Source organism: Hippichthys cyanospilos, chromosome 8, assembly GCF_059441005.1.
Source record: "Hippichthys cyanospilos isolate Australia breed blue-spotted pipefish chromosome 8, RoL_Hcya_1.0, whole genome shotgun sequence".
In the NCBI taxonomy this organism is placed as follows: Eukaryota; Metazoa; Chordata; class Actinopteri; order Syngnathiformes; family Syngnathidae; genus Hippichthys; species Hippichthys cyanospilos.
This window is the reverse complement of record NC_142376.1, coordinates 1,029,916-1,054,493: the sequence shown is the minus strand read 5'-3', so window position 1 is coordinate 1,054,493 and position 24,578 is coordinate 1,029,916. Positions and strand designations below refer to the sequence as shown.

Sequence of the window (24,578 nt, the reverse complement as noted above, 5' to 3'; positions counted from 1 at the left end):
ATCACCACAAGAATCAAATTGGAAAATGTAGAGGCAAAAGACATAGTTAATTAACACGTTGATGCATGTTGAACAGGTGAAGTGCACATCATGTAAAAGACACCTTAAAGAATTCGGAAAAAGACGAACGAGAGGGCTGCCATGTTGCCGTAAAACGACACGGCGGTGGGCAAAGACTTCCGGGGGCGGGAAGATTTTGTACTCAACACTGCATTTGATACATTGATGACATATAAATAAATATATAACTTGTTTATTTTCTTTAATATTTGCAAAGAATCCCTTAGGAAAATATGTCATATTTTTAATAAATGCTTAGAAACAAACCAATGTCAAGAAAAAGTGGCTGAACGCACGCAAGAAAACAAAAAAAGTGATACTTTTCCCGCTAGCCAGTCCGTTGTTTTGAATCCGATTTGCCAACCCTTCAGTGAGTGATGTCATGGTCTGTTATGTTTGTCAGATGGTCTGAAGTTGGTAGAGCTTGGCTCCTTTCTTCAACAGGAAACCTTGTTCGTTCAGGGAACTCACCAAACCCTCAAAGTCAATCACCTGCCAAAAAAAGATATGCTATATTGTATTTGCAAAAAGCATCACCAAAGTACAAATATGTGAAAATACATTTTGAAACTTGTACTGTTGATTGCTATGTAATGAACTTGCAAGCTTAACTTCAAATTCAAGTTCACCTTTATGTTCTGCCTTTCTGCCACAGATCGAATGGTCTGCAGCTCAAAGAGCCTCTGATTGGTCCGCTGGGCGTGCGCATGCAGGGCGCCGATGAGTCTCTTGGCGGCGGCGCGCTGACTCATGCCCGTGCCCAGCTGCGAGCGCTCAAAGTCCAGATTGCCCAGGCCGTCCGAGTACGTGTCGACCAGGCTGCAAAAAAACCCAAAAAGACGGAAGATCAATTTTTTTTTGTTTTTTTACCCAGGGCCAATCCAATTATTAGTAGCCAATATAAATAACCAATACTTGGAACAGACATTCATTTTCAGTAAAAGTCAAAACATTGGCGTCAAATTATTTCAATAGGAGCCGACAGTCCTTTTTAGTAAACGATATTGTCATCTAAATATTCCTACTTCTTTGATCAAATGTCTTTCAGCAAATGCATAGTGAACAAATTTGCAGATGTCCATAAAGTAAAGTAATTGATTATTTTGGTACACGCTTGCGTAATCAATAACTTTGGCACTAAAAGTACTCTGTGTTTAAGTGCTAAATGTACTAAAGTACAAAAGCGCGCCTTGGCTCAGCAGATGTTGCAGAATCCTACTGTACCTGTGTTTCATAATTTCCACCACATCCTCGGCGTGGCTCTTGGTGGCCGTCTCACTCAGCTCCAGTCTGGCTCTGGCCTGCACAGTCGCACCATTGAACGTATCCGACTGGACGCGAGCAGACGTGTGGGCGGCTACCTCGGTGAGTCTGATGAGGGACTCCAGCTGGCGGGTGGTGATGGGCGTCGCGTCGGCGGCCCGCGACTGGGACCTCAGCGACAGGTAGAAGTCCTGAAGCGTGCGCGCGGCCTCCGACGACAGCGCGGGGTGAACGTAGTGGCGAGCGTAGCAGATGTACTTCCTTAACAAGCACGGCGGAATGGGGTCGGCGGCTTCGCCTGCTGGAATCTTTGAGAGCAAAAGTTCATTGAGGAAAGCTTGGAATCAAACCGCCAGATTTATTTATTTATCATTTATTTATACGGACATACGCTTGAAGGAGTCCTAACGGAAATGTTAAAATGTCACTTTTTCTCATTGAAATCGAAAACAAAAGCTACATGACGTTCCCGTTTGGCAAACTCTTGAAAAGTTTCAATAAACAGTTTGCTGAAATCAGGTTTGAAAGTGATCAATCCGCCATCGGATTTCAAAACGCCAAATATGGGCGCAGATAATCAGAGCAACCGATAACGGCCCTATCGCCGGCGCTCCGGAAAAGAAGTCGAACGGGGCCTTTACCTGCAAACGCTCAGACAACGGCATGTCCGCGCGCTCCAGCAAGACGGACGTCTCGGCGTGGTCGTCGCTGTTCCCGTCGACGAGGGCGCCGCCGGTTTTGCCTCCGCCGGCCCGGTTGGCCATGATGTGCTCCGACAGACGGCGGTCGTGAGACTCGTCGGGGATGTCCAGGAGGAGGAAGACCACATCGAAGCGGGACAGCAGCGGTGAGCCCATCCTGGAACAAAGCCCCGCCCACTCCAGAACATAAGCGCGGCGACAAAACCCTGGGACGCCATTAGCCACCGACCGACGGAAGGAAGCCTTACTTCAAATTCTCTGAGACGGTCTTGCCTCGGTTGTAGTGGCCGCCGACCGGGTTGGCGGCGGCCACGACGGAGGTTCTGGCGGGCAGAGAGGAAACGATTCCCGCCTTTGCCAGGCTGACGGACTGCTGCTCCATGGCTTCCAACAGCGCCTGCTGCTGGCTGCCCAGCTTATCAAACTCATCAATGCAGCACAAACCTAAACAAGGACACGGAATACACCGCACTGAAAAAGTATCTTTTCAATTGTTCACTGCCGTGAAATCTGTTTACTGCCAATGACCTAAAGATTCGTCAAGAACGTTTTTCAGCATGTGGGCTTCTAAGAGGGTCTTTCCAGGCTTGTCTGTGAAATTCAGTGTTGCTAATTTTAGCTTCAAATTCTTGTATTTTCTACGTTACCGGGAACAAGACACACCAACACTTTGGCAAAAATGTAAAAAGAATATAGCAAAACAGAATTAATCTCATCTTCCTGAACCATTCATATTTTCTTGTGTTCGTTGAGTGTTTCAGTTTCCCACATTCTGAATGGTCAATGAACGCCTTGCCGGGGTAATGTTGAACGCTCGCAGCAGTTGTTTTTCCTTTTCTCCGCGATGCGGCTCACGTTTATCTTACCATGAATATCAGAAGTTGCGGACCATCCATGTTTCACCAATTTTTTGAGTGTGTGTATATGCCAAAAGACCGCCATTAATAAACGGGTCAAATGGAATACCAGATTAGGCAGCGAATCTGCTTGTCATGTCAATTATGTTGAAAAGAAATGTTGACATGTTGGAAGTCAGATACGTTTAGGGCGTGCACACAAACAGACGTACACGCAAACGGAATACGTTGGTAAAAACGGGGCATGTGTCGCAAAAAAGCCACGGACATTCAACTTAAACTATGAGCTTTGCACATTTTAATCATGTGTATCTGTAAATAACATTTTGTTATCAAAAGTCCGATCTTGTCTTGTTTAACAGGCCGAGGTTTGGCAATAAAAATGCTTGCGTTATCTTGCGTTTGCCATGTTTCTTTTCACTTTGCGCCAAGCTATTTCCTCCGCTAGCAGCGATGTCAGTCTCTCTAAAATTTGGCCACTTTGAGAACATGCAGCCAGCCATGCATGCCTGGTCACACCGGCTCGGTTAGCGCCACCGTTGGTTGGCATGGTAACGAAAGCCCGTTAGTCCCCTCGGACAGCACGACACACTCGGTTTCTTTAAATGTTTGCTACTAAGAAGAGGCCTGCGTCATAGTCCACCTCGATTGGCAGTATCTGAGAGCAATTTGTTTTTGGTCTGGATCTTAATGAATTGTGCTTCTGTGTCCTGAATGATTTGTGCATATTTGCAATTGTATTCCCACCTTGGTCAGCCAGCACCAGGGCCCCAGCCTCCAGAGCGTAATCTCCACTTCCTGGATCTTTGTATAAACTTACTGTTAGTCCTGAGAAAATAGAAGACATTGGAAGATTAACGCATGGGCCGCACCTGAAATCATAAACTTGTCATGGCCAACATGAGTTTGCTAGAGTTTGTGTCTTTTTGCCTTCCTTTTCGGGCATTTTTAAGTCATTTGTCTCATTTCAGTTCATTCCACGCTGTGACATAGGCTGATTTAATCACATGACACTCATTTGTGCCTGCAAAAGCACTGCTTGTGAGTTGTGTTTTGATTTTCTTTTATGTGACATGCGTGTTTGTTAGTGCATTTCAAGTTGTAGAAGAGTTTAGTTTATTTGTTTGTGTCATAGATGACTGTGTTATAATTGTACTATATATTTTTGTATCATTTCAGTTTTACCAAATATAAACTTCAAGATTGAAGACAACAGTAAACAGCTCTTATTTACTACTGTTCGCCATCTGTCAATTAGTGTTCTGAGACACACTGAGGAAACAATAGAATTATTTCGATTTGATGTATTATCCAAGTATTAAAACTATTATATTTTGAAAACCCTTTTATTTTGAAAACTGGCCAGATTGTCTTGGATTCCTCACAAGACCCAGTCAAGAGACGGGTGGTGAGCGTACATTTTTAGATTGACGGCATTTAGATCTGGGAATATTACAATTAATTGTATGAAGCGCTTTGCAAAAACCTAAAAGAGTTGACCTGCAGTGCTGGTGCTGTTGCCACAAACGTAGATCCCCCTCGGAGCCACGTTGCACACTGCCTACAAATGAAAACACAATTCTTTGGTTCCGGTTTGAACCGAAAGCAGGAATGAGTCAGCCTCTCTGACATTGAACGGACCTGCAACATCTGGCTCTTGCCCATCCCGGGGTCTCCCACCATCAAGATGTGCGGGTCTCCTCTGACCGGAACGCTGTTCTTGCCCGTGTGCTTCTGTCGACCTCCGAACAACACCAACACAAGCGCCGCTTTCACCAGCTTCAAACGGGCATGAGAACGCATCAGCGCGACAGGTCAGCCTGAGAAGACGCGGGACGGACGCCGGTGCTCACCAGGTGGCCGTAGATGGCGGGACACAGAGAGCTGGAGGGGGAGAAAACAGTCAAGGCATTTGAAACAAACATCTGAAAGCAGCGGCAATGTCAACTTCAACTACATCTTTCAACAAATTGCCTTTATATGTAGCTCCAGTTGACAGGGTGATGTTTCGGCTGAGAAAGAAAGAATTACAAGCCACCAAAAACTCAATGCAGTGGTAACTCTACTTACAAAATTCATTAGTTTTGAAAGTAATTTTGTAACGTGAATCTTGCAAAAGTAGAGCCGCTTTCTACATGTAAATTGGGTGAGGGTTGAGAGACCTTTTTCGGTCATTTAATTTGTACGTTTTCATTTTACATTTCCAGTGAATTTTCATAACAAGAGGCGATCGTTAGTAGAGGTAGCGCTGTATTTCTGGGTGTGGGCCCACGTTCAAACGCAAATGGATCAGAGGGTTAACGGGCTGGACAATTACTGATTTTTCATTCGCCTTTACGGCGGATACACTTACTGCACAATGAGTCTAAGAAGGTTAGGCTGCGATTGGATCTCCTGGATGGCATAGAGCTCCTTCAGGCTGAACTCCTCCCCTCCGAAGCGATCACCGGTCGAGCCGCAGGACGGCCCCGCGCTTCCCGACTTGGACTGCTGACCTTCATTCATAATTCATGAATTTCCACTTGATGAACTTGATGACGCCGCATTACTTGAAAGCGATTCTTGAACAGCACCTTTTGCGTTGCTCACTGACGTGGCCTCAATGTAGAGAAGGAACATGCACTGGTCCTTATTCCACTTGGAGGTGCCTGGATAATAAATGCAAGATTGTTTTTGTTTTTCCTACTCATTATTCCTACACACTGGTGTGTACAGACAGACGTTTGCGAGTGTATGCGTGTGCGCACACCATCATTTGTGACTCTAACGATCCCCGTCACTGTCACGCTGTCACCGGGGACGCAGCTGTCACAAAGGTCGGCTGTCAGGTGGCACTCGACGGTGCGTGGGATCCGTCCGGCCTCCCTCTGCTCGCCGCACACCAATTCCTGTACCCTGCCAACACACACACACACACACACACACACACACACACACACGCATACTAGCAAAGCTATTTTCGATCTGTTGTTAATCAGAAGCTATTGCGACGATCTTGTCATGCTGCAAGTGAGGTAAGTGTGACATCTAGTGGCGACACTGTGATTCTCCATCACAGTCGAGAAAGCGACCAAGGAGTGCTGTGGGAAATGAACCAATTTCATTGAAGGTAAGAAGCAGAAAGCGTTTTATGACCAGGAGTGCAATAGAATTTTTTGTGTTGACACCTCAAAACCACCGGATGGCGCTCGCGGCCAACTTATGACTTTTGCAAGCCTTTCAATGACTTCTTTGACTGGCTCAGCCTAGACTCCCATTATGCAAAGGTCTTCAAAAGTCATAATACTCTAATTAATTTTGGTATATAAAATATTCCTATTTCAATGTCATGAATACGTAAGTATACAGTGAAGCGGTTTTGAAAATGTTTTCAATGATGTAATCTGTGAAATACTTTTTGGAGCATATTTGGATGGAAAAAAAAAAATCATAAAACCGGAGTTTATGAGAGACTACCTGTCCTAATTAATTTGCTCTTAATTTTAAAAGAAAACTTGACTGCTCTTGTCACCAACTTCCAACAGATTCGGACGTGACCTTCAGAAAGCTGTTATAGTCTCACACGCTCCCAGAAGTTCTCCCAACAGAGGCACTTGTACCCCAATTTGAGACGAACCGCTGATGCTTACTTGATGATTTGCCAGTCGACGGTGTGCGTAAGCGGGGAACTCCGTATGGCGCTGAAAGTGCGACCGCGGCAGTCTGGCTGGACACACTGCGAGACAACACAAACCACTGACGTCGTCGCACCGCGTAGCGTCTATCTCGGCGTGCGCGTCCTTCGTACCTTGGCGGGCGTGGCATACTTGCCGTGGTGCAGCGGCAGCGAGAGCGTGCCGGAACACGTCAGGCAGCGGAAAGCCAGCCTGTTGCACTGAGGTCTGATGTTGCTCACCCGCACCACCGTGCCCCGCACGCACACCAGGCAGCCGAACACGCTGGCGCGCAGCTTGCACAGCGGAGTCACTGGCTCGTAGTTGTACAACCTGCCGTTCAAATCATAGCATATAAGTCCACCGTGAAGAGACGGGTGACGAGACTACAACTTCAAAGTTGTCCAGTCCACAATAAAAATCTCAAGCGTTGACCGGTCGGTGGCCATAAAAAGGTTGAGCACCCGTGGTGTGAAATGTGTCTTCATACAATAACTGACATAATGGGGTTGCACAAGTACGCACACCCTCTTAAATCTGTTCAGAATAATTCAAACACTTTGGGGTATTTGAATAGGGTGTGTAGACTTTATTTTTATTGATTGATTTATTTTAAGATTTACAGTAGATTTGGCGCATACCTTGCACTAATGTGGGGGATGTGGATAATTGGCGCGGCCGCAGGAAGCTCGTCCCCGGGCAGCTCGGCTGCCTGCTTCTCCAAGTCCACAGTTAACACCTGTTTGTTCACAACAACAAGAGGAGGGAAGGGATAACAGTAGTTAAGATTTTGTCTGTCTTGCATGCAGGGAACCTCCCCAGCGCAAGATATATATATTTTTTTTTCATTTAAAAAAAAAAAAAAACACGTGAAGCACCGAGGCCACGAAAGATGAAGCATGATGTAGCGAGGGAACACTGTATATATATGGTCTGTTTTACTGCTTAGTCACCCCTTTCCTCATGGATGCGTTCAACTCTATTAGGTTTATCAGAATCAAAAAGGGGTTGACCGGGCAATTTATTCACAAGTTGATAGCGAACATATTAGTAAGTATCTGAGTGTGTACCTGGTGAATGGCCAGTCCCAAACAGTTGAGGATCACCTCCGGTTGTTCCTTCAGCTCGGTGATCAAAGCGGGAAGCGCCGCGAGCACCGTCTGGTTTGCCGTCAGATCCGCGTAATCCACAAGCAAGCTTCCCTGACGCTCGATCTCGTCCTGCGAGCAACGCACGGCGAGTCACCGCTCCGGCCTACCATGCGGCGTCGGAGGGATGACCCCACCTTGTCGTAGAGGTCGATCTTGGAGGCAAAGTACTTCTCAAACACTTTGATTTTCTCCACACTTGGCGAGCTCTCGACGAAACCTGTCGCAGGACAAGTCTGATTATCGGATGTAAATCACATCAAGGCTATGTGTATTTGTGAGGAAATACCATCAGTGAAGTAGAGCGACCATCCTTTGTAAGGGCAGAGCACATCCACAGTGGCCTGACGAACGACTGAAAAGGTACTTTGCATTAGAATGGAAATTTTAGGAAGGAATCCATGTCACAGAAAGGAGGGGGGCGATACACATTTTTCCCTTCTGATATGATACGAAACTAATCCGACATCACCAGGAAAGATGCAGACTTTTTTATAAGTATAAAATGTTAGAAGCTAGGTGGCTCGGTGGCGCAGTGGTTAGCACGTCTGCCTCACAGTTAAGGAACCCAAGTTCAATTCTAGCTGGCTCGGGCCTTCCTGCGTGTAGTTTGCATGTTTACCCCGAGCCAAACATTCGGCTGCTTAAATTCAACACTAATTTTCATGGACTCACCTCTTTGTGTGCCAAATCCACACCTTGTGGATGCACTATCACCTCCAGGCATCCCGCCCATCTGTCCTCCTCCTCCCCGTCCACTAGCTGAACCCCCTCTCCAAGGTCTACCCCTCCATCCTCCTTCCCCTCGCCATCTCCCGTTGCCGCCTCCTCCTCTCCATCCTCCATTGTTGCCTCCTCCTCTCCATCCTCCTCCTCTCCATCCCTGATTGCCTCCTCCTCCTCTCCATCCTCCACCACTTCCTCTCCAACCGCCATTTCCACCCCTCCATGGGCCTCTTACGGGGTTCTGTCCACTCATTCCTGGGAAAAGAAAGACACGGTTAAGCTCAGATACACATCACTGATTAGTGATGTGTAATAGTGGAGTTATTTGAGCCCGCTAGGGTAAATCTTTTCAATGGAGCCAAATCCGGTTGACATTGTTTTGCAAATGACTAGATAGTAGCATCACAAGAGCATGTGTCTGTAAAAACACAGGTAGGCTGAAGCATACCTGCGGTTTTCATGAGGATAAGTGATTAACATAATAGATGGATAATAAAATGGAATAAAACCTAAAATATATATATATATATATATATACAAAATAAACTAAGAGTTAAAAAAAACATTCAACAGCTACTCCACGGTTTTCACGCATTAGCGTAACTTCTGGAACGTAAAACCAGGGAAAAGTGAGGGAATACGCACTTATTTCTGTGGAAGGTGATGAGTGTTAATGCTGGAGAAAATGTTGGGGACCACTACTAACTCAACTTATCTGCTTTAAGAACAACTAGCTCATGTTAGTCCAAGTCGAACCCGCGTGACACTCCAACTGGACCAGCTGGTACACAAGTAGAACTCTTTTCAATAGTCACAATTTTTCGGACATAAATTATAACCAACTGACTTCTGTATAAAAACTTCGATTCTTTAAACGTTGCTGAAGATTTAACAACAGTAAACACAAACTTTGGACAGGTAAAATAGTGACAAAAAACAGAAAGTTACCAAACAAATGTGGCTGAGTTGACGCTTGGGGGACTGTCAAAATTTCCCTCCACGGAACCGTAGCTTTTTCTTCTACGCCTTATTTTGACGGTAGCATTAATCCTCCTAGTTGACTACTGACTCTTAGCGGTCAGCTATCGAACTACAGGCCGCTTCATTCCAATGTCAGAATACACAATAGTATTACAAGTTTTGATTAATGCTGTAAATTATATTTAATTAAATAAAATCACTGCATTAGCGTCATGTTTTAATTTTGGGTTGTAACTTGATGCAAGTTGGTGGTGGTAGGGCCCTTTCACAATGGGACAATGGAGTTTCTAATTTAAATAGAATATGAAGAGTAAAAACAGATACGCTCTATTCTTCTTCCTACTTTCTTTTGAACATGTAAACCTCACTGAACTTCAATATGTACAGACAAATTCTTTGACTTGCTTCTTTTTGTTATCCTCGAATGTTCAAATGCGCTTGAGTACGTTCAGTAAAACAATACAGTACATCAAAATCAAATCAACAGTTATAAGCAGCACATTTCTTAACGCTTGCAATGGTGGAAGGAAGAGTTTGTATTGGATATGTCCCTACGAGCAACTCATGTGGCCATTGGCGCCATTTGGGAACGTTTGTTATTCATCGTCACAGTTGCTTCCGATCGTTTCGTTGCAAATTCGCAGCCTACGTGCAAAACGTGAGGCTGCCTCCTGTGACACTTCGCACGCAAGTGTGTGTGGGATTGCGCAACTTTCTCAAAGTAAAAACGGGGGTTTGACTTAAGTTTTACTTATTGAATAGTTTGTTATAAGTTTTGTGTATGTGTGCATAAAAATGAAATCAAAGAATCAATGTTGTTATTTTAATGATTAAAAAGAAAAGTTACAAGAATGGAAAGTTTTAATGGGCTGTGGGGGGTCAGAGGTTGTCCTGAGCTGAAATGTTACCAGGCAGGCTGAGGACGTGAGCTGTCCGCTGATTGGTTGGACAAATCTAAGGGGCGGAGCTCCACCGCGTTCCTATTTAACGCTTTGTTCCATTATTCCAGCTTGTTTATTTTTTTCAGCCGAGTGCAGTTGGACGCGCATCTGCAGGGTTAGGGTTACTTTGACACACCTGACCTTCATTTTTCCTCCCCTTTTTGTTTTGTTTGTTTGACGATGTCTTGCTCTCATTCGTTGGACGGGAGCTTTCCGCCTTCTCCGGCCGAGGACTCAGGGTCCAAGCGATTGTCCTGGGGCAGCCTGCTGCAGAGGCTCGCCGAGCTCAAGGGGCTCAGTCACGGACACTGCAACCGCGCTGACACCGGTGAGTGCCTGCCAAAAAAAAAAAATAGTCTCAGCACACTCAGCCTCGGAAAAAAATGCAACATAGTAAAAAAGCACACAAAGTGCAATTAAAACAATTTTACAAAAAAAAAAAAAAAAACTATCGCAACTGTACTCATCGTACACAAAAAGACAAGTTGCACTGAATATTGGTTCTTAGTTGAGAATATCATGTAAACAGCATTTTGAATGAAATGCAGTGCAACATCACATAAGACTCCGGAGTGTCTTTGTGATTCCTGCACAAAGCATTTTAACTAGTAAAACAAAATACATTTAATAACGCAAGCAAAAAAAAAAAAAAATCATTCGTTTGTATTCACAGAATGCAAAATTCCATGCGTTTGTTTTTTTTTTGCTTTGTGTCATTTTCTATTAAATGCAATACATGACGAAAGAGTGCGCCCTTTGGATTCCTGCGCATAAAATAACGAATAAAATGAAATAGTAAAAACAAAACAACAATAGCGTTATAACAATTGAACGCCCCAATTAAATTGAATCAACTCAATGTTTGTATAGCTCAATTATTCTCTCTCGCTCTCTATAAAATACTTCAAACAAAGACTGCCATCTTGAGGAGTCAAAAATAATCACAAGTGCTTCATGAAGCTTCGTTCGTAGATCATCGCTACTTATTAGGCCCCGCCCCCTTGAGATCAAATTTAGGTGAAAGAGGAGACGGAATGAAGAGGCTGGACACTTGTGATCTCGAAAGCGGACGTTCCCCAAGCAGGCGCGACTTGAGTGACGCGCGGTGTTTTCTTGCAGGTTCCGTAGCAGACCTGTCCAGGTCCGACTCGGAGAGCAGCTTTCTGTGTTATCCGTCCGAGGAACATCTGGCCGCAGAGCTGGTGGCCGCCATGGAAGAATCCCTCCAGGGGGCCGCTCGCCTCCTGGGCCGCTCCCGTCTGGTGGCGCCCGACTCCCTGCTGGAGCGCGCCGGCCGGGAGCTGGTCCGCTTGGCGCTGAGCGAGCCGTGCGGCCTGCGGGGGGCGCTCATCCAGCTTTGCGTGGACGCGGGCGAGCCGGGGCCCCCGCGCTGCGTGGACGAGATCGCCGCCGACGCGGCGCTGGTGCCCACCTTCCACGTCACGCTGGTGCTGAGGGCCGAGTCGGGCGGACTGTGGCCTAAGGTGCGGCGCTTCTTCAAAAGCGGACGGCCCGAGTGCGAGGCGCCGGCGAGCCGCCGGGACGCGCTAAGACTCAGTTCCAGCTTCAGGGCCATCAAGCGGAAACTGTACTGCAGTTCAGGGGAGCTGCTCATCGAAGAGTGCTCCTGAGCCTGATTTTCCCCTCCCGAGCTGGGAAAAGTAACGTTTTGGATTTTGTGACACTGGTAGAAAGTCAACCGGAGGTTCATTCTCAAATGTGTCAACAAACGCTCCAAAGGATTGCGTGACTTCAGAACGCCTCTTTTAACCCCTGGGTGTCTGGGGATTTTTCACTCACCTGGCCTTACTATCGCACATCTTGGGCTGTAACAGCTATTCAATGCTGTAGATCTCGCAGACAGGAAGGTGCGGATACGTTGCGCTGCCCTGCAGGAAAATCAAAGCTTTCCTGCAACATTTAACCTTTTGTCAAACACAAGTCCCACAATGCATCTTTGCATTACGGGAGTCCAGGCTAAGCCACTCAATGAGGTCAGTGAAAGGGGTTGAAGGAGACTCTCGAAAGGCTGTGAGCACTCCGCGACGGCGCAGACCTCCCTCTTGGCCCTCGCTCTTCATCTTCAGGTCTAAAACAGAGCCCGAAATGCACTATCCAACATGTACGTACTTGGCAAAAAAGCCGTTTGTGGCAGCTTCTCTCCTTGTTGCAGTTATTTTTGTTTTTAAATGAAAATTCATTTTAAAGTGGCTTGATGAGACAATTGTGGTATTCAAACGTTACATGTTTTTGTACTGAAGAAAAATAAATTATTTTCTAAGCCTCTTCATGCTTGCATAGGTCACAGGTGTGAAACTCAAGGCCCGGGGGCCAGATCCGGCCCGCTGTATCATTTTATGTGGCCCGCCAAATTTTCTGGCTAAAATACCAAATTTACAAGATGTCCTCAACTTTTAAAGTTTATTTCATTTTTTTTTTTTTTACTTATTTAAATTTTGACTGTTTTAAACTGAATTAAGATAACCACAATTAACAAAACAGATTTTCAACTTCACAAAAAAAAAGTCAAATGAAAATATGGGCTCAAGTCTAACAACCAATTACAGCCCAGCTTGCAAACACCAAAAAAAGAGCTGAGCCATGTAGTAGTCATAGTGGTATACAGTATTAACTTTTTACTGCAGTTTTTAGAGACAAAAAGCACTTCAATGTGAATTTTATCACAGGAATTATATAATTATTTTCTAACATGACATTGTCTTCAATCCTAGAAGTAACTTGTGTGCAATTGAGCAACCATACGAAAGTGATCCAAACAAAATTTATTTCAAAAGAAAAACCATTATACAACTCTTGTTATTAATTTAATAAATAAGGTTTACCTGTGCAATTTTTTTTTTTTATGATCTTGATCCAACGGGCTAGGAGCAAATTCACTTAATAACATTATTAATTCATGATATTACTTTTGATAAATTCTTCACTGTTAAAAAGTTTAGTCGGTATTTACACTAGAAAGAACTATCAAAAAAAAAAAAAAAAGCGAGGCTCAGGCATGTTGTCGAGAAGAAGGCCGAGGTTGGGGTTCTCAAAATTAGGAAAGAGAAAATCTAAACCTTAGCAGCTTCATTTTCTGTTGAAAAGGGGGCGACCCGTGGCCAGAGAGGAAGAAAACGTCAGTGGAAGGCGCCAGTGGGAGTGCTGCCCCCGGTGGCCAAGTGGGTTTGCTGCACTCCAATTTGGGAAGCCAGGTTCCGGGACCGCTCCTCCAAAACAATTCAAGTACCAAAAGAACCTACAAGACAGAACATTTCACACAACGTCATGTACGTGACCCGGCGCTGCTGTCCGGGCCTGATGGTCTCATCAAGTTCTTTTTTTTCTCTCTCTCCTAAATGTGATTTTTCACACTTCATCAGGCGCTCTATTAAGGATTATGTAGGATTAAACCGCAGAGATTTGGGCAGGGCGCCAAAACGTTCGAACTTTGAAAAACAAACGAACTGAGAAGGTACCCGTGATTTGGTCGGCAGCTTCTAAGCATCCAGCATGATCTGAATCTCAGACAAGCGGTTGCAGCTAGGAGTGCCCATCCTCTGCGCCCTCTGGTACAGCTCCGAGTCGGCGAAATAGCGAGCGCGGTACATGAGGCCCTCCTCTGAAAGCGCACAAACCAAGCCAAAGTAAAAGCGTCCTGCGGCGTCCTGCGGCGGCGTGCGCTTGAGTGCACCCACTCTGCTGCTTCTCCTTCCAGCAGTTGTTCCTGAGGTTGGAGATGTAGTCGTCCTCCACCGTTCGCTCAACGTTCTTCAGGTTGGCGCCCCTGAACTCCTCGTCGAATCGCTCGCCCACGTAGAAGGGAACCTTCAGGTGGGACGTGTGTCTTTTGTGGACGTAGCCCGCCGACCTGGACAATGGGACGTCGTCTGAGGGAGCTGTCAAAAGGAAGCCGGGCCGGGCCGACTTACGGGCGGTAACTGAGGCTGTAGGGAGGCTGCGTGACCATCAGCTGGCTGAGGGCCGACACCAGGATGAGGATGAGGATGGGCATCAGCTGGACAAACAGAGCCAGACCTCCCTGCTTGCAAACACGCCACGGGGAAAAAAACTATACAATTGGAAATACTGTCCATTTGGACATAATGAAAACCTGATGTTTTATCATGCATTTCCCCCGATTTTTGCACGAATCCATTCGACGGCGATACGCGAACAAGGTGCAATGGACATTTTTGGGTTGACCACCCAAAACCACCGGGTGGCGATAGCTGCCAACTTACGACATTTGCAAGCCTTTCGATGGCTTTGATCATTGGCTTAGCCTGGACTCCCATACGGCAAAAGTCTTCCGAAAGTCATAATACTTAAATGATGACGTGTAAAATGTTCCTATTTCAATTTCATAAAGACATAAATTCAGTTACTTTTGCTATGATAGCATTTTTCTTACATAAAGGAGACGTCGGTACCCCCTCCCCAAAAGAAAGTATATGCGCACGGTAAAAATATGTCCCTATTCGATGATGAAGTCGGGTGTGAATAAGGCCAGGTTAGTGAAAAGTCCCCGGACACTTACATCTCTCTGCTGCTCTCTTCTGTCTTGCCTGTTGTGGTGCGCAAAGTGCATTCTTCCATTTCTGTAAACATGTACGTTACCTGAAAGCGGTAGAGGAGCGTTAGAGAGCGAGCGCCGGCAGCCGCCGCCCGTCCTTTCGGCTACTTAGGACTGACTGGATGGGAAGCCTCCGCCGAAGAACATGTTGAAAAGGTCCTCGGGGGAAATATCGGCTTCAAAGTCGCGGTGCTGCCGCTGCCGGCTCGGGTGCGACCTCTCTTCCCCGTACTGGTCGTATTGCCGCCGCTTCTCCACGTTGCTCAGCACGGCGTAGGCGTTGCCGATGGCTGAAAGGCGCCAGCCAATTTGCATCGGCTGCGAGAGCGCGCGCTCTCCGTGCGGCAAATATCCCAACTGCCCTCTGTCTACCTTTAAATGCGTCTGTGGCTCCTGGCGCGTGGTTTTTATCGGGGTGGAACTTCAGAGCCAGCTTCCGGTATGCTTTTTTGAGATCTTCGTCCGAGGCGGTCTTTTCTACCCCTAGGATTTGGTAGTAATCTTTACAGCCCTTAATCCTGCAGGGATAAACCACATTTTGTGGAAACGACAAAGCATGAGGTGGATGGACCAAACTTGAGAAAACGACGCCTTCTTGAAATACGTTAACTGCGATTGTTCTACAGTTAAAAAAAAAAAAAAAAAACTTGTGGTAAGGGGACTATTAAACCTCATGAAGCATTTTCTTATTTTTGCTCACACTTGTTAATGTAATAAATTCCCAATGGCCTTTATATGTGATGTTTTCAGGTAAGCCTGTTATTTCACCACGTGAACTATTTTAGATTGAGTAAAATCAATGCCCTTTAAAACGAGAACATTCATTGACCTGATGGAAGAAAAAAAAAAATCACTCAAATGAGCGATTGTTTGCATGACATGAAATCCCGCCGTGGATATATGTTGACGTTTGATAATAGGAGAATTGATTAGAAGAACTGCGCAAGATACTGACTTCCTGACCGCTTCCATTTGCTCGGCGGTGTAAGGTTTTGTCGAATCTGCGGGCCCCTGCGCGGACGTTTCTGCGTCCTCTCTGCGGTGACGGTGCCTCACGGAGGCTTTTTCGCCGTTGGCGGGTCCGCCATTCTGCTCTGAAGGTTTCCCATTCTGCACTAACGTGTCCAGCAAGCCTGTTCGGAGAGAAATTGACAGGATGTCAAGCCCAACTTCAGCACGCTAATTAGCACCAATTATATGATGCTAACGGTTAGCATTTGTAGTCGGCCGTTTGAAACACCCGCTTTATTCGACTTACTTTGAGCTTTGTCCGTGGGAAATAAACGCTGGGCCTTCTCGAGAAACTTCCTGGCTTTGTCCGGCTGGTTGTTGCTGACTGCGTTCAGGGCGATTTTGATGCAACGCTCAGCTTCGTCCTTGTTTGAGTCCATTGCGACACGGCGGAAATATTTACTTGCGCCGATTTGGGACGCACATTGATGGCGTCACAAAAACAGGATACTAGTTTATAAAAAAAAGTGGACTCCAAACAGCGAAAAATCCGATGTATTTGCCTGGTATACAAGTGACATTGGAAACTCGCTATTATTGTTACTAGTATTTCTTCTGTAATATGTTATATTTAATTTTGCTCTTTCTGTGCTGTCGCCATCTCGTGGTCAGTATGAGAAATGCTGTACAAGTAAAATTTTAAACTCAAATTGACTTTTGCTAACTTGCTCCAGACAACAAAAAGGAAAATCGAGCTGTAATTCAATTTGGGTTCCTCTATACTGTAACAAAAATCAAATTTGGCGATTTTGTATTTCGTCGGTGCCAAGGCAAAACAAGCTCAAAGGAAACAAATCACGCCCGTATTTTGTTTCTGGACTTGTTATGTGAATGGATTGTAGAAGATCAGCTCGAGTTACGAAAAATAGGTGGTTCATTTCAATCCAACTGCGATAGCAACACCGCCTCCTGGCGCACAAAGGCGTTATGCCTTCACATTCACAAACGCATAGTCAACATTTCAAGGTAGCACAGAAGTAAATACTTATGCAGTTTATGTCAAGTCATAATACATTCACACATAGTAGAGAAACAAGTGAAAATTGCACATACATATTTGTGGATCTGAAAAAAACGGAAAAAAATAAGGATGTATTTGTGGGAATCATTTGGAGACAAATGCCAACAGTGATGTTTCCTGAAGTTCAAATGGGAAAAAAAAACAAAGAAAAAAAACGAATTTCCGTGGGCGGTGATCAGCAGACCAGCAAAGACATCCCCCTCCTCCTGTAGGCGCTCTAGAAGAAACAGAAACAAAAATGGTTTCCTCACTCGCGTGGACACCGAAATCCATTTGGAGGCACCAGCGAGTACGTACGGTGTGTCTGTAGTTGTATCTTCTGATGGCCTCTCGGATGTGACAAAGCTGGATGGCGCCGCTAGGGGGCTCTACTGTGGCAGGACAGCTCTGAAATTTTTTCAAAAAGGGTGCTCACTTTTGGCCTAAATGATTTGGTTTTGTTTTGTTTCCACATTCCAAAAATATGCAATGAGGGTCCGTAAAAAATTAGCTTTCCAAAAAGAACCCCTAGTGTAGAGAAGTACAGATTCCCAAAATAAATAATCTCCCCCTAATTGTTTTGGTCGCGACCTCGAATAAACATGGCGTTGTGTTACCTTTTTGCGTTTCCTCTGGCGCACTCGGCCGTCCAGGCTTCCGTTGCCTTGGAGGAGGGGCTTGGTTGAGTGGGAGGAGCCGGGAGTGGAAGGGGGCGTGGCCTCAGGAGAGTCTGATTCTTTCTTGACCTGCCAGAGGACAGGTATAGTGGTACCTCTACTTACGAACGCCTCTTGTTCCGAAAAATTCAGCTTACGAAACGCTTCGGCTGAAAAATATTGTCTCTAGTACTAACCAGGGAAAATTCAAGATACCAAATTACTTCCGGAATGAATTCATTTCATGAGTAAAAGTACCACTGTGGTTTACTTCGGGAGACGTCAACATAAAATACACAAGCCAACATGACTCGTGCGTGTGTACCTCAGCATGCGTGTTGTAGTTTATGTGGCTGGCCGAGATGACGTGAGCGACGGCGTTGGTCTTTGCCACCATTTCCTGTTTGACCAGCAGAGACAAGTCCACAATCTGCAACAAGGACACATTAAAAAAAATATAATAACATGTCTAGGCATAGCTGCATAAATGATGGACGGATGACGCGGCTACCTGAGCGACCGTCTCGTAGGCCAGGTAGGAAAGTATCTCCATGGCAACGCTGTTGGGTTTGAGCTCCAGACTGCTGCAGTCCAGCCAGTCGCGGAACTTGGACGCTTTCTTGGCTGTGCACGCACACACACACAAAATTGGACTACTGATAGTCGCATGTAAAGTTAAGTAGCTGGAAAACACGATAACGATCGGCGTTTACCCATTTGCTCGAGTTCATGTTACCATAAATACCAAAAGTTTCCATAGTGGTTTATTTGTAGTATATTTGGAGTTGAATGTTTTTGTCTATTACGAGTTACCAAAGCTGAGCTGCCGGCTCTCACAGAATTCGGCATACTGCGTCGGGTCCATGTTTCTGCTGTGACGTTCCTGACGCTGCAATCCCATAATAAACAGGATAAGGATCCTAACGCAATAACACGATCTTGTTGTGGCGCGTCGCCGCGGCAACAACCTCCATCCTCTCTTGCTTGATGGGGTCCATCTCCTGCCGCTCGGTCAACGACAGGAGCTCGCCGGTGTGGTCCAACCACAGCAGGTAATCCTGAGCCAGACGCTGGCGACGTTGGTTGCCCCCGGCGACCGCGCCCGACGACCCTGCAATCCAAGATCGTTAGGATTGTTGTTTAGGATTGATGACTTGATGGGAAAAGTGGCGAGAGGCCCACCGAGCTCCTGCTGCCCGTCGTCGTCGTCCAAACCCTTTAGAAGCTTGGACTTGTAATCTCGGAACTGCAAATACTTCAGCAGCCTCAACACCTTCCTCTGCAACGCACAAACACGCGCGCAAGTGAACATGTCTCCAATGACCTCCACTCGATCCGTCCGTTTAGTTTGCTGACCTTGTCCCTGCGCATCAGGAAGAGGATGTCCTCCATGGCGATGACCCTTGACCCCCGAAGTGTGGCGCCCTCGCTGGCCTGATGGAGCTGATCAGCAGGTCGGGAATTGTTAGCATAAATAACTTTCAGAAAAATCCTGAAAGAATTAACTTGCAGTGCCACATTATCCCCCTAGGTGCAACAATGAGTTTAGAAATCTGAACGCATGATGCTTTTAAGGAAAACGGGTTGCAGGATGCTTTTAAGGAAAACGGGTTGCAGAAAGCTTTTAGAAACTTTTCCACTTTGCACTATTCTTGTTTGTGTAACAAAACTGTGTTACCATGGTGATAAGTTGCGTGTGCACAATGTCCTCCACCAGGGCTGCCGTCTCGTGCAGCGGCCGACGAGCATCTCCGAGGGCAAACCTAACATACGCACACACAGGTGAGTCGCTCTCCCGTTTGGGCAAACCTCTCATTTGCATGTAGAGAAAGCACATCCAAGCCAGCCCACTAAAGTGAAAACCACATCCTCGACATCCATTCTCATCTTTCCCCGGCCCGCCCCCTCTGTGCCGTGATTGGCCGTCGGTCGTTTTCTATCACAAATGCCACAGCGGCTTAGGTTTGAGGTTGAGAGGTCCACGCTGAGGCTTGGGGTTCGGTTTTGGGGTTGACTTGGGGTTGCAGGCGTCTTCGACCACCAAAGACACACAAGGTGAGGAACACACACAAACAATTGCGCACGCGCACACAAGGCATCTTTTATAAAATGCCGTCTTCACTTCTCCGTCACTACAATTACTTAAATAAGGACAGGCTTCCTATTGCCAAATATTTCATATAATTTTTTTTAGAAAGCCATATCATTTGTATATAAAATTTGTGAGTCTTTAGAGCATTCAGTGGACAATAATCTTTAATATAATTTCCACTGAAATTAATTTTTGGAATGTTTATGACACACTTTGCGCATTTAGCCGAGAAATCTGGCATTCTTGATTAATTTTCACATCAGTCTTTTTTAAAACTCTAGGGAACTATTTATTTACATCTTCGGTGAACTTTACAAGATTCTGTGGACCTGCTAACACCTGGACACTCTGTTTTTGGGAAATCCTGATTTAAAGTAGAAAACTATAAGGAGCTATTTGCATATTTAGGTTTTTATTTAATAGGCCGATGGCCCTGGAGGCTTCGTGAACATTTTGTTAAAACTTTAAAAAAGACATATTTTTGTCTAAAATTACCATCCAAAATGTTGTTCCAAGAAAAATATGCTTAAAGACATTTTACCCTTTTTCTGAAAATGAATATGTCCAAATATGACATAGCTACATCAAAATTTAACGCTGATGTGTGTATTGTGCAATGTGACCATGAGCTGCGTGTCACGTGTTCCTAAACAGGGTGACATGGCTTCAAACAGTCTCTTCGCGGCCACGGGCCACACACTCTGCACAGGTGAGTCTGAGGGTGTGTGTGTGTGTGTGTGTGTGTGTGTGTGTGTGTCATACATCATTCCCTGTATCTCGGGTATGAAACTGGTCCTGGATGCAGCGGGGCGGTCTCGGGAGGCGGCGATGTTCGATCCAGCCATGTGACCTCAGTCGACCAATCACAAGTTCTGACACTAAAATCCAACAATAAACGTTTCATCAATTTCCCAGCTTTAAAACGGGCAACATTTGGTCTAAATGACAAAAATACCGGACAGTCACTTTTTGGTTTTCGTGAACGGATTAAGGCTGGAGTACAACAACGTAGCACAACACTATTGAGGCAACTGGCAGGTGTCTTAACCGCACCGCTTCCCCCGGTAGTAAAATCTGAATAATAAAACCACGCAGTTCCCCTGTATTCAAACGGTGCGGTTAAAGAGGCAGCTACGCGCCACAAAACGAACACAAGACAGAGGGGGACAAAAACATGACGACGGAGGGAGAAAAGAAAGACATAAAAAGGAAGACACCACTAAAACTCACCAAACGTTATCCTGCAATGCGCTGCTTGTACTATTTACGTTTGAGTGGTCCGGGCGAGCTTTGATGACGTAAAACTGGGTTGCCGGAAGAATAACGCGGCAGTAACAAATAAAATAAAATCTTATTTTCTGTGAAAAATCATCTTTGTTACGTTTTTGACTTTTATTTTCTCAAGTGATATATGATATCACTATGATGTCTTAAACTAGGTTTTTATTTGGGAAAGTGTTTTTTACTCTTGAAAATAAGAAACTAAAGGAATTTTGAGAAAAAATGTTGAAATCTCATAAATGGCAATTGACTATCAAAATCCGAAAGATGTCGAAGGAACTTACTAGCGGTGAAACAAAAACTGATTCCACTTAAGACACTCTGCTGAAATGCTCAACCAAAATTTACGTTAAAAAACATTGAAAGAATCATCTTGTAATAATCATAAAATAAATTATTTTTTTTGTGTTTTTCAAGCAGATGCTGTGATGAAGCACAGACCAGCGTCATCCCCACCCAACGTGGGTCTGGACGAAAGCGAAGCGTGCTACCTCCACGAGCGCTGCACGGCGCCCCCAAGAGGCCTGGTGGCCACCGACAGCCCCAACTTCTTGTGCAGCAGCCTTCCGCATCACTGGAGGTGCAACAAGACCTTGCCTCGACCTTTCACCGTGAGCACTCGCCTGCATGTGTTTGACTTTCAAAGTGTTGTATAGAAAAAAAAGTTATGAAACTATTGGACCTGTCCATTCACAAAGTGAGGAAATAATCGAACAAGTCATGTTTTACTTATTGATTTCTGAAATGTGCGTGAGCCCTTCTGCATTACCGTCCTACTGTGATGTAACAATAGGCTAATTTACATAATAACCACTGCCCACCTCTACACCGTGTCACAAGAATCACTATTAAAGCACGACTGTGTAATAATCCGCGTGGGCAACGTTTTTTTAGCATTATCCTCGGATATAATAATGTTGATAACTTAGGTGTCATTTAAAGGCGTTTTACATCACCCTGCAGGTGGTTTGCCTGGACAACGACGTGCCGGACGGCTCCTTGGTCACGCTGATGGCGGGAAATGACGACAACAGCAGCGCCGAATTACGCAACGCCACGGCCACCATGAGGCAAGGACACGCCCACTTCAACGACCTCCGCTTCATTGGCCGCAGCGGCAGAGGTCAACTTTAGAGAGGAAGAATTCATTTTTTGTCATCCATATACAGAAATAATTCATGCATTTTTCTGCATTCGTATAGATTTTTTTTTGTTTTGTCTCCAGGTAAGAGCTTCACCCTGTCCATCAACGTGCTGACCACGCCCCCTCAGGTGGCCACGTTGCACAGGGCCATCAAAGTCACGGTGGACGGCCCACGCATGCCCAGGCGTCAGTACATGCCACAAAATACGCACTAAAAATGATGCCATAATATGATCCATGTTGTCAAGCTCAGGGGTAGTGTTTGTTTATTACGTATCTTCCAGGACAGCGTCAGAAAGAAGTGGAGTCCGTACTTTTCAGGTCCTCCGGCTACGGTGTGGGGTCATCAGGTAAAAAAAAAAAAAAAAAAACACGGATGGCGTAGCGCTATGTTTAACGTCATTCAACTCAAAATACTTTGCGCTGGTTTCAATGTCATAACAGGAACAGTAAATTATATTTTCAAATTAAGAGTAAATTGACTGTAACATGAAGTAACTTTATGTTAAGTTGTGTTCAAATGAGTGCTTGGACTACTGTCGTCAAGTTTTGTACAAAGGCGCATTTGTCCTCTGGGACGCCACTTTTCCGTCAGGCCAGTGGGGGATCAAACCAGCCCGTCCAAATGAACTTGCCGTCGTTCGGATTTCCGAGTCCGCGGATTGCATGCGTGTAACCACAGTCGTCCTCCCCAGACTGCAGAACCTCGTCCTCGTCCTCCCTGTGGTCCAGCGAGCCGTCCCTGTTGGGTCAACTGGCCGCCCTGACGTCTTCCTACCCTCCGCCTCCCAGAATGCAGCATCAGCGCCATCCCGCTCTGTCTTACTCCGCCCAGCCTGCCGCCTACCTCAGCTCGGTGGGCCCCCCTCCGCTCGGCAACGCCGGCCCCTTCTACTACGGGCCCGGAACGGCCATCCGGAACTCGGGGGACGACGGCGGCGCGGCGGCGGCTTTGAGCGCTTACATAGAAGGGGCGTGTTTCAGCCTCAGGGGGGAGGAGCCTGTGTGGAGGCCTTATTGAGACGTTTTGGGGAAAGTCGAAATCATGCAATGTAAACTTGAAAGGCCATCCTCTCAATAAAAATGTCTGTCTGACAATAATGATGTTTTTGAGGTTTACAGAATAGCTTGTCAAACTTTAAAAAGATTTTCAGATGTTCTGTTGTGGTGTCGCACCGCGGCCAGCAGAGAGAGACAGACATTCACAAGCTGTGACTTTCTACCTCATACCATGGCTTTCGAGGTTAGCATGGCTGACAATTCTGAATTATTCCCCAAAAAAAAGACATTTTCTTTGCTCTAGTTACTGAAATAATGAACAAAGGTGCATTTGCATGTTCATGTTTAATAATGTTCTACTGTTTGTTAGTTAAAAAAAACTTTTCAAGTTTACAATCTACGTTTGTTTAGCGTCAAAAGTGTTTTTTTACAGTAATTTGGACTTTTTTATTCTGTTTGAAGAAAAAAAAAAGTTAACGCATGGATAGGGATGACCAAGTCAAGCACACTACTGTACAAGACTTTCACAGAAAGTATATAAAAAAAGAACAATAAAGAAAAAAAAGATATATATTCAGAATATGACAACAAATTTTCCAGATTGAATTTGTTTTTGTGTGTGAGTGCACATGGCTGTCAGCCGCGTGTCAGAGGAGGCGCGGGTGTCCAGATAAGCCGGCGCCTGGCTGCTGTGCGCCCTCACACTGATGGTGCGCCGCCTAAAAATAAAAACAGTCAGGTGAGGTCCGCCAAATTTGCATGCGAGTGTTCTTGTATGGCAAAGTTATGCTACGCTGACATGATAGCAGAGGTGTGAAATATCTACAAACACACACACACTCACATGCACACACCAATAGTGAGACTGAGTCTGTCTAAACCACAGGTGTCAAACCTAAGGGCTGGGGGCCGGATCTGGCCCAACGCATCATTTTATGTGGCCAGCCAAATGACGATTATAACTTCACGTTTTTGACCGAATTGAAAATCCCTCTTTTGAAAAGTTGATATCGGTCTATGATTTCATCGTTTTGAAAGTGTGACAATCATGCTTGAAGTTTTTGACTTCCCAGTCAAAAACGGTCCTCTGACAGAAACTAGAAGTACAATGTGGCCCAAATGTGTTTGACACCCCCGGTCCAAGGAATAACATTGGGTTTTAAGACAACTTTAATCAGATTTAAAAACAAACAGAACCTTAAAGCAATACTCATGAAATGTTCAACTTTCATCAAAAAGATCATTATATCCAATATAAAACTCCAACATCACTATCACGAATCATAAAACATTTCCATATTTTCATTTGTTGAAAATAATGACTCATTTTTATACTTTACAAAATCACCCCGCATGGAACCAGGTTGCGGACCAGAACCGGCCCCTCGGGCACTATGCTTGACACCCCTGCTCGAAATGATTATTCAAATAGTCGGTAATGACTTTGATAATCCATTAGTTGTTGATCTGTCGTTTATTTGAGGTTCCTTTG

General features: G+C 45.4%; 5 protein-coding genes across 10 annotated transcripts; 2 read left to right on the top strand and 3 right to left on the bottom strand.

Annotated features, from left to right (window-relative positions):
- Positions 1 to 237: 237 nt before the first annotated feature.
- Positions 238 to 9,377, bottom strand: mcm8 (minichromosome maintenance 8 homologous recombination repair factor). The gene is made up of 22 exons (XM_088422030.1): positions 9,357 to 9,377; positions 9,054 to 9,189; positions 8,358 to 8,663; positions 7,972 to 8,037; positions 7,820 to 7,902; positions 7,605 to 7,754; positions 7,176 to 7,273; positions 6,669 to 6,867; positions 6,511 to 6,596; positions 5,631 to 5,776; positions 5,455 to 5,529; positions 5,235 to 5,376; positions 4,735 to 4,765; positions 4,523 to 4,660; positions 4,382 to 4,442; positions 3,629 to 3,709; positions 2,273 to 2,468; positions 1,965 to 2,181; positions 1,422 to 1,631; positions 1,285 to 1,361; positions 690 to 879; positions 238 to 552 (listed from the first exon to the last, which is right to left on the bottom strand). Exons 3-22 carry the CDS (start codon positions 8,659 to 8,661, stop codon positions 460 to 462), a joined length of 2,643 nt encoding a protein of 880 aa, XP_088278156.1. The 5' UTR covers positions 8,662 to 8,663; positions 9,054 to 9,189; positions 9,357 to 9,377; the 3' UTR covers positions 238 to 459.
- Positions 9,378 to 10,406: 1,029 nt separating this feature from the next.
- Positions 10,407 to 12,616, top strand: LOC148419758 (DNA damage-inducible transcript 4 protein-like). Its single transcript, XM_088421290.1, has 2 exons — positions 10,407 to 10,658; positions 11,450 to 12,616. The coding sequence occupies exons 1-2, from the start codon at positions 10,511 to 10,513 to the stop codon at positions 11,959 to 11,961; spliced, it is 660 nt and encodes a 219-aa protein (XP_088277416.1). The 5' UTR covers positions 10,407 to 10,510; the 3' UTR covers positions 11,962 to 12,616.
- Positions 12,617 to 13,098: 482 nt separating this feature from the next.
- dnajb12a (DnaJ heat shock protein family (Hsp40) member B12a) lies at positions 13,099 to 16,336 on the bottom strand. 2 transcript variants are annotated; one of them, XM_088421281.1, is made up of 9 exons: positions 16,162 to 16,336; positions 15,859 to 16,036; positions 15,276 to 15,421; positions 15,023 to 15,193; positions 14,868 to 14,947; positions 14,260 to 14,372; positions 14,026 to 14,198; positions 13,807 to 13,949; positions 13,099 to 13,586 (listed from the first exon to the last, which is right to left on the bottom strand). In XM_088421281.1, exons 1-8 carry the CDS (start codon positions 16,292 to 16,294, stop codon positions 13,828 to 13,830), a joined length of 1,116 nt encoding a protein of 371 aa, XP_088277407.1. In that variant the 5' UTR covers positions 16,295 to 16,336; the 3' UTR covers positions 13,099 to 13,586; positions 13,807 to 13,827. The 2 variants fall into 2 exon arrangements, with proteins under 2 accessions (XP_088277407.1, XP_088277408.1); XM_088421282.1 differs by having other exon boundaries at positions 14,260 to 14,369; positions 16,162 to 16,334.
- A 556-nt stretch (positions 16,337 to 16,892) lies between these two features.
- supt3h (SPT3 homolog, SAGA and STAGA complex component) lies at positions 16,893 to 21,962 on the bottom strand. 5 transcript variants are annotated; one of them, XM_088421286.1, is made up of 13 exons: positions 21,895 to 21,948; positions 21,435 to 21,580; positions 20,425 to 20,540; positions 19,249 to 19,333; positions 18,927 to 19,013; positions 18,753 to 18,849; positions 18,539 to 18,681; positions 18,384 to 18,459; positions 18,082 to 18,194; positions 17,896 to 18,000; positions 17,532 to 17,660; positions 17,233 to 17,322; positions 16,893 to 17,152 (listed from the first exon to the last, which is right to left on the bottom strand). In XM_088421286.1, the coding sequence occupies exons 3-13, from the start codon at positions 20,505 to 20,507 to the stop codon at positions 17,111 to 17,113; spliced, it is 1,050 nt and encodes a 349-aa protein (XP_088277412.1). In that variant the 5' UTR covers positions 20,508 to 20,540; positions 21,435 to 21,580; positions 21,895 to 21,948; the 3' UTR covers positions 16,893 to 17,110. The 5 variants fall into 5 exon arrangements, with proteins under 5 accessions (XP_088277412.1, XP_088277410.1, XP_088277411.1 ...); XM_088421284.1 differs by lacking the exon at positions 21,435 to 21,580 and having other exon boundaries at positions 21,900 to 21,962; XM_088421285.1 differs by lacking the exon at positions 21,895 to 21,948 and having other exon boundaries at positions 21,435 to 21,880.
- runx2a (RUNX family transcription factor 2a) lies at positions 21,361 to 23,108 on the top strand. The gene is made up of 5 exons (XM_088421289.1): positions 21,361 to 21,554; positions 21,907 to 22,066; positions 22,169 to 22,273; positions 22,372 to 22,437; positions 22,783 to 23,108. The coding sequence occupies exons 1-5, from the start codon at positions 21,372 to 21,374 to the stop codon at positions 23,106 to 23,108; spliced, it is 840 nt and encodes a 279-aa protein (XP_088277415.1). The 5' UTR covers positions 21,361 to 21,371.
- The last annotated feature ends 1,470 nt before the right edge of the window (positions 23,109 to 24,578 follow it).

Coding starts and splice junctions, on each gene's coding strand:
- LOC148419758 (XM_088421290.1), top strand. CDS start 10,511: ATGTCTTGCTCTCATTCGTTGGACGGGAGCTTTCCGCCTTCTCCGGCC. Junction 10,659..11,449: donor CTGCAACCGCGCTGACACCG/GTGAGTGCCTGC, acceptor GTTTTCTTGCAG/GTTCCGTAGCAGACCTGTCC.
- supt3h (XM_088421284.1), bottom strand. CDS start 20,507: ATGGCTGGATCGAACATCGCCGCCTCCCGAGACCGCCCCGCTGCATCC. Junction 19,014..19,248: donor ACACGCAACTTATCACCATG/GTAACACAGTTT, acceptor CCTGCTGATCAG/CTCCATCAGGCCAGCGAGGG. Junction 18,195..18,383: donor GAGCCGGCAGCTCAGCTTTG/GTAACTCGTAAT, acceptor GTGCGTGCACAG/CCAAGAAAGCGTCCAAGTTC.
- dnajb12a (XM_088421281.1), bottom strand. CDS start 16,294: ATGGACTCAAACAAGGACGAAGCTGAGCGTTGCATCAAAATCGCCCTG. Junction 15,194..15,275: donor AGCCACAGACGCATTTAAAG/GTAGACAGAGGG, acceptor GGCGCCTTTCAG/CCATCGGCAACGCCTACGCC. Junction 14,373..14,867: donor GAAGAGAGCAGCAGAGAGAT/GTAAGTGTCCGG, acceptor CGTGTTTGCAAG/CAGGGAGGTCTGGCTCTGTT.
- mcm8 (XM_088422030.1), bottom strand. CDS start 8,661: ATGAGTGGACAGAACCCCGTAAGAGGCCCATGGAGGGGTGGAAATGGC. Junction 7,903..7,971: donor GTCGCTCTACTTCACTGATG/GTATTTCCTCAC, acceptor GTCCTGCGACAG/GTTTCGTCGAGAGCTCGCCA. Junction 2,182..2,272: donor ACCGTCTCAGAGAATTTGAA/GTAAGGCTTCCT, acceptor GCTTTGTTCCAG/GATGGGCTCACCGCTGCTGT.
- runx2a (XM_088421289.1), top strand. CDS start 21,372: ATGAAGCACAGACCAGCGTCATCCCCACCCAACGTGGGTCTGGACGAA. Junction 22,067..22,168: donor CATTGGCCGCAGCGGCAGAG/GTCAACTTTAGA, acceptor TTTTGTCTCCAG/GTAAGAGCTTCACCCTGTCC. Junction 22,438..22,782: donor CTACGGTGTGGGGTCATCAG/GTAAAAAAAAAA, acceptor CGTCCTCCCCAG/ACTGCAGAACCTCGTCCTCG.